The sequence below is a fragment of the Apis dorsata genome, unplaced genomic scaffold (genome assembly GCF_000469605.1).
Source record: "Apis dorsata unplaced genomic scaffold, Apis dorsata 1.3 scaffold_486, whole genome shotgun sequence".
Classification (NCBI taxonomy): domain Eukaryota; kingdom Metazoa; phylum Arthropoda; class Insecta; order Hymenoptera; family Apidae; genus Apis; species Apis dorsata.
In genome coordinates, this window is record NW_006263721.1 from 867096 (window position 1) to 874668 (window position 7573).

The window sequence follows — 7573 nt, forward strand, 5'->3', positions numbered from 1 at the left end:
TTCAATAAATACAGTTATTTCTTTTATTAATTTTCTTATTTATTTTTCTTCAACTTAAAATAAAAATATAATCAGTTAAAACAGAACATGATATTTACAAGAAAATGATTTAGAAGATAGAATAATTTACCATTTTTATGACTAAAATTTTATATTTAATAAAATATTATTATTTGTAATTATAAAAAAAATTAATAAAATAATNTAAAATTAAATTTATATTGTATAAAAATTAATAGAAATTAATAAAATTATAAAGATTTAAATAATTTTTTTAAATTTTTACAAAAAAATTCTATTTAAATACAATATAATAATTTATATAGCAAGAGATGCTAAAAACTGATATAAAATATATATAAAACTATTTTTAATATCACAATTTTTTTTATTGATATTTATAACACTTAATATTAAAATATATATTTTAAATAATTTACATCAATGAAATTTAATAATTATACACAATAATTGAAATTAATAAATGATTAATTACATGTAACATTATATCTCGTTTTATTTTAAAAAATATTGTATAAAATTTTTAAATAATTATTAAAAATTTCACGAAATTTTTAATATTTAAAATACATTATACATATTAAACATATATATGTATAGTAAATACATTTATAATTAATAAAGAATATGATTTGAAACTTCCTATTAATAAAATATATTAAATGTTTAAAATATTCAAATAATTAAATATTCATTTAGAAATTTTCTAAAATATCATGTCATATTGCGCTAAATATACATATGAATAAATAATGAATAACTCTGTCACATCTTCTCACTCTATCTGCTTCATTTAACGTAAATTTAAATTACTTATAAATTATTTATAAAGATTCAATTAATACTTTTCTATATCAATTTTTATATTTGTTTTGGTTTTTAGAATCAATTTTACAAAAATATCTCAGAAATATATTAACATTCTGTATATGAATGTTAATAAAAAAAAATTATTTAATTTTATAATATTGTATGTAATATTAAATGTGTATAATATTATTTTTGTTTTTTATTTATAATATATAATCTTAATCCATAATAATATTGAATAAATATTTATAGGAAAACACTTAGTATTGGTGACAGATCCAGAAATCGTCGAAGAAGCCTATGCCTTTGATAATCCTTGTTTCAAAGATGTTACGATATCGTCCAATCGAAATCGAGACACAGCAATATCTCTGACATCTGGGGATACTTCAGGTAAAGATTCTTCACGATGGTCTACCTCTTGGACATCTTTAGGGTTAAGTTCGACTAATCGCAATGATAAACGGAAAACCCTCGATGACTCTTGCCTTGGAGTAAGTTTTATCTTTTTTTTTTCTTTTATCTTATGATGTAATATGGAAAGTATATACAATATTGTACAAGTATGTAATAATTGTCCATATTTGTAATATCTTTGATATTATAATCATTTATAGAAAGCAACTTTTATAAATATAAAGAAATTATTTATTTTAATTTATTTACTTAATAATATATATGATACTTTCAAATAAGAAGATTTAACCTATTGTTAAATAAAAGCTATTATTTTACTTGTAAAAGTAATTATTTTTATAAAAATTATTTTTTTTAATACATATAAACGAAAAAATATGAACAAATATTCTAATATAAAAAAATTAAATTACAACAAACATTATCAATATAAATATATAAAAATGTATAAAGGAATTCTTTCTTCTTTTTGAAATATTTTTTTTTTTTTTTTTGTAATAAATAAAGAAAAAAATTTTATTATAATGGAAACTATGGTGATTAAAATACATTTCGTTTTGATATTCCAAACATCGAAGCTATTGTGCATAGCCAAATTTAGATGCATGTACAGTTAATCTAGCCATGTTTGATATGTGCCCTTATGCTTCTTGACAAAGAGGAAGTCCGCAATGTATGAGTCGAATTATAAAATTAATTTTTACAAATGAGTGTCAAATGAGTATAAAGTGATAATTTTTTAAATATAATACAGTAAAATTAAAGTATCTTTTATTTTTTCAAAGAATATCGATTATTTAGAAGAATATAAAGAAGCTATATAATAATTTTTATTAATTTTAATTATTTTAATATAATTAAAAAAAATAATTAATAGCATAATATATAATTTATATATTTTTTTCAAGTAATTAATAATTTCTTTTCTTAGCCAAAAGCAACAAGAATTAATGTAGTTAGTTTGAAAAGTCGAGATTTCACAGGACTAGGATTTAATATTTGTGGCAACATGAGAGAAGGAATCTTTGTTAAAGATCTCCTACATCGTGGACCAGCATCGGAATCTGGTCGAATACATCCAGGTTAATAATTATTTTTATATTTGTAATCTATTTCAAAAGATTTGCATTTATTGTAATTAATATAAACAAACATTTTTTTAATTATAATTTAATTATTAAGAATTTTAATCATTTAAATATAATTCAAAGATCATTTTTTATCGAATTATTTGTTTAATTAATGATTAATTTAAATTCTTCAAAAAGTAATAATTATATTTGTATGTGTATATATATATATTAATAATTTAAGCAGTAAAGAACAAATCAATTTATCAATTTATTAATTTTTTGTTATTTTAATAATCAAAAATCATATTATTATTCAATTATTACGCTGATATGCTAAATGAATGTTTAAAATTTTAAGTTAAATAATTACTACTAATAAATAAATTAAATATTAAAACGCAATAATTCAATAATATTTATATTTTATATTAATAAATTACATTTACTTTACTTTATTTTATATTTATTTTTCTATATTTATTTGTAACATTTATTATCAATTGTTTTATTATCAATTAATCAATTTGATATCGATAACTTTCGATTGATATATTTTTCATTTTTTAAACAAATAAATCTATATTAAAATATAAATATTATTATTATTTTTTTAAATCATAAAATATATTGATATATAATATAATATTCATCAGTATATCAGTATATTCTGTTTTTTTTTCTTTTTTTTTTTTTATTAGATAAATATAAGTAAGAATATATAATATAAAAATTTAATTTTTATTTTTTTTCTTATTTTTGTATTCCAGGTGATCGTATAGCTAGTGTAAAAATTAGTTTTCGCAATATGGTGTACGAAGATGCTTTAACGATTTTAAGTTATGCTTCACCATATGATGTAAAATTAGAAGTAGAAAATGGAGGAATTGGATCGAAACCAACTACACTTTTGAAAAAAAGTGTTGGTCCCAGCGCAGCAAGAATTTGTCATCCTCTATATAGGAGTCAATCGATTCCAGAACTCTCACAGTCAAAAAATATCGCGAAGAGACTTTTTATAGTAGATCCAAACGAATCTATGAATTCTAATTATTCGACAATGAATTCAACATTAAAATCTTCGAAATCTATATCAAATAATCAAACATTTGAAAAATCCCATGATGAATCCAAGAGTAATCACCATAAATTTGGTATCAAAGTCTTACCTTCCCTTGATGGAACTGTTCATCGTATTGAAACTCAAAATGAACATAACACGAATCTTGAAAGAAGACATTCAAAGAAACTAGATACAGAAAAACATTTGCCAAATATGAATAAAACTTCTTTATTTGGTGATAAAAAAGAAGAAGTTCAACGTCAACAGACTTCACAAGTATTGCAAATTACCAAAGGAAAAAATGAAATTTTCGAATCGTGTAATGTTGATGTATTAAATAAAAGCGGTAAAATCATTGATACATCAATTCATGTTCCATCAGAAGTACCAACAGAAGTCCATAATGCAGCTATGGCTGCCCGTAGAAATAGAAAAAATAGTTCTGAACTATTAAATAACCCAAAAAATATAGAATTTATTGAAACAGAGGATTTTAAAAATCAACAAAAAAATAAAAGAAAAGCTCCACTACCACCAAAAAGTAACAGTTACGATGAATCTCCAAAAAAGGATTCATCATTTATAAAAGTATACGATTCAAAAAAAGAAGATGAAATTAATAGTATTATTGATTATAAAGATTCTTTATCTGATTATATAAAGAAAGTACATGAAACAGAAAAAGTAGATTCATGTGTAGAAGAAAAAGTAGAAACTTTAATAATTGATGAGAGACATTCTGAATCTGATACAGACAGTGAAATACAAAATAGTTTTACAACTATTGAATTGAATTCTGCTGATATTACAATTCATCGGACACCTGTACCTGAAATAAATAACGGTGAAGATGAAGAAGATGATGTTTATAGGAAAGCTGCAAGCTTAGGTGATTTATCAAAGTACGAATGTAAGACATCAACAACTCTTGAAAGAGCACAAAGTTTAGATATGACTGATACTGGCACGAAAAAACGTAAGGCACCTTTGCCACCAGAAGATATTAATGAGTCTACTGAAGATTTAACTAAACTTGATCAAATAGATACATTTGATAGACGATTATTAAAGAAATCAAATGAATGGGGTAATTTAGAAGATGTTGTTTGGCGTAAAAAATTTGATTCAGAAGATAAATTAAAAAAATTAAATGTTAGAAAAAAAAGCAATGGCTCACTCGAACGATCTAAATCTGCCATAAAAATTAAATTAAAAAATGAAGATTCTGAATTAAAAGAAGAAAATTCTGCAGATGATGAAACTAGTATAGAACTTTATAATCTTCCTTTGAGTAAAAGACTTACAGAAGAATTTATTCATACAGAACGAATGTTTAATCCAGATGAAGATAATTCTTTGATCAGGATTATTAACAATGGTAATGTTATTAAAAGTCCTACACTTGAAGAAGTAGAATTACAATTTAAAAGAGAAATTTCATTACCTAGTGATCTTAATGATGATAGTAAAATATCAAATGAACAATTTTCAGATGATGATGAAAAAATATTAAATAAAAATTTTGGAAAAACATTGAAACATTTTGAAACGTATACACAAAAGCAACAATTTTCCGATTGTTCTAAACACAATTTATTTTGTTCAAAAAATTGGAAGGAAGATAATTTATTAACAACGAATGATATAATTTCGTATACTGATAATAAAATCGATGAAGAACCAATGACAAAAATTAATATCAAAAGAGGATGCCATGCATGTGATGAAAACTGTAATCGTCATGAAACCTGTAAAAAAAAATCTTTTTCCACGAAACGATCATCTACTCCAATACCTTTGCAAGATTATTCTTCCAATTCAATAGAAGGTAATGATTCCGATTCGATAACAATTAATAATATGGAAGAATCAAATTTAATGACACATATATATCCATCGATGTTTAAAGGTAAAGAAAGTATAAATGAAAAGTCATCAATAAATTCAAAATCGCTGTCAAAACGATTTCTTAATCAAAGAATTGATCAAGAAAATGATGAAGATGAAGATGAATATGAATTTGGTTCTGGTGTAACTATAAATAACAAAAATTTATTTGATCGTGAGGATCGTCGTAATATTAACAATATTAGTGTTTCAAGTGGTGAAAACAGTGAAGATAGCGGGTTAGTTGGTGAATCTATGGATTATAATCCACAAGACTTTGATAATAGACCACCACTTCCAAATACGCCAATGCCACATAAAATGACTTATATTACAGAGATCAAACTTTCTGCTAATAGAGAAAAATTTCAAGAGGATGATAATGAAAGCAATGAGACAATTTCCACAATCGAAAGTAAGGGTAAGAAATCAGTACAAAACGAAATTAAAACAACAAATGGAAAAGCGACTTCTAATAAAAAGCCTCCTGTTCCTCCTAGAAAAACAGACATTACAAAATATAATAAAAAAGGAAGTACTGAAAAACAAGTTATTTATGTATCCGAATATAAATCTAATGAGTCTAAAGAATCAGATGATTCAGATACAAATCATGAAATCAAACAATCAGATAATTGATCTGCAGAAATATAATCGATAGATTATTTAAAAAAATAAACAAAATCCATACAGTCACAAAATTAAATTATTAGTGAATTAGAAATAATCAATAATGTTCTTCGGATCTTTAATTTATAATTTTCAATTATATTTTTTTGCATTACAATTTAAATTAAAATAATTAAAAAAGGAACTCTTAGATATTGCAAATTATTAGTAATTTTTTTCTACTAACCGTTTTTTTTTAATATATTATAAGAAAATTAGATAAAGAATAATTAAAATATACTGTACTTAAAAGTTTTTTATGCAAAAAAATCAAATTTCGGTCATTATACGTAATATATGTATGTATGTATGTATTTGTACTCATCCTTAACAGATCTGCTTTTAAACTAGTCGAAAAAATTTAAATTATCTAAGTTTCTTCGATATTGTGAAAAGACTGGTACTTATTTAAAAACAATGTTTATTATACACTTCTTATTTTAAAAATGATTATAATTAGAATTTGTATTATGTAAAAATGCACTTGTATAAAATAGTACAGTATTATAAAGTATCATACATATCAAAAATCGTACATAATTTGCAAATATTTTTCTAAACATTATATTTTTATTATATGAATAGTATTACAAAATTAATTCATTTATAATGTCTTAAATACAATTTGATATAAATTAATATCTTATATAATATGTGATTATAAATCTATCATGAAATTTTATTACTAATGATATCAATATTTAATGTTAATTAATTATAGAATAGAATAAATTTAGATAGATATTATAATTTATATTACATTTTATATAAATATAAAAGTCATATTACAAAAAATATTGACTAAAACAAAAATACAAAAGATATAATATAAAGTAAATATTCAGATTTCACAAGTAAATCTTTTGAAGTTTAAAATTTCTAATTTAAAATTTCTTATAAATTTCATTAAATTTCATATAAATAATTATAAATTATAAATTAAATTCATAAAAATTTTATTAATTATATATGTTTATTATTATCAATAATTTACTATTTAAAATATTGCAATACGTATAGCTATATTTGACAAATTAGTAATAACTAAAATTAGATATAAAAAAAACTGTATCTAACAAAATTAAAATTTTATATATTTATAATTCTATATATATATGTACATAAAAATTAAATTTATATAATAGTATATTTTACATATGAAATCAAACTTAACATAATTGTAAATTTTTAAAGTTCAGATATAAAAATAGAAATAATGTGTTTAATATATTACTTATGATTTGTGTCATAATAAAAATATTAAAATACTGTTGTGTGTATATATTTCAATTTTTTTTTTTTGTTGTAATATCAATGATATACGATTTATTAAAAATTTACATGTAGACTAATAACCACATGATATCTACATAAATAATAAAAATTTTAATATTAAGATTTTAAGATTATTTTATACGATTATTGATATTACATGATATTTTACGATCAATAATGATTCAATATGAGATAAAAAGATTTATACAATATTTTTAAAATTAAAAATATAAATATTTATAGATATGGTTGGTAGAAAAATGTTTAATACTCTTATATTAACAATATTGATAGTAATAGGGTAACATGGGCAAAATAAAATGATAACAATAATGTAAAATAATATATATATATATATATA

At 21.2% G+C, this 7573-nt stretch overlaps 1 protein-coding gene across 1 annotated transcript; it reads left to right on the forward strand.

Annotated features, from left to right (window-relative positions):
• Window positions 1-1057: 1057 nt before the first annotated feature.
• LOC102675328 lies at window positions 1058-5936 on the forward strand. The gene is made up of 3 exons (XM_006620178.2): window positions 1058-1325; window positions 2180-2330; window positions 3089-5936. The coding sequence occupies exons 2-3, from the start codon at window positions 2258-2260 to the stop codon at window positions 5905-5907; spliced, it is 2892 nt and encodes a 963-aa protein (XP_006620241.1). The 5' UTR covers window positions 1058-1325; window positions 2180-2257; the 3' UTR covers window positions 5908-5936.
• Window positions 5937-7573: the final 1637 nt, after the last annotated feature.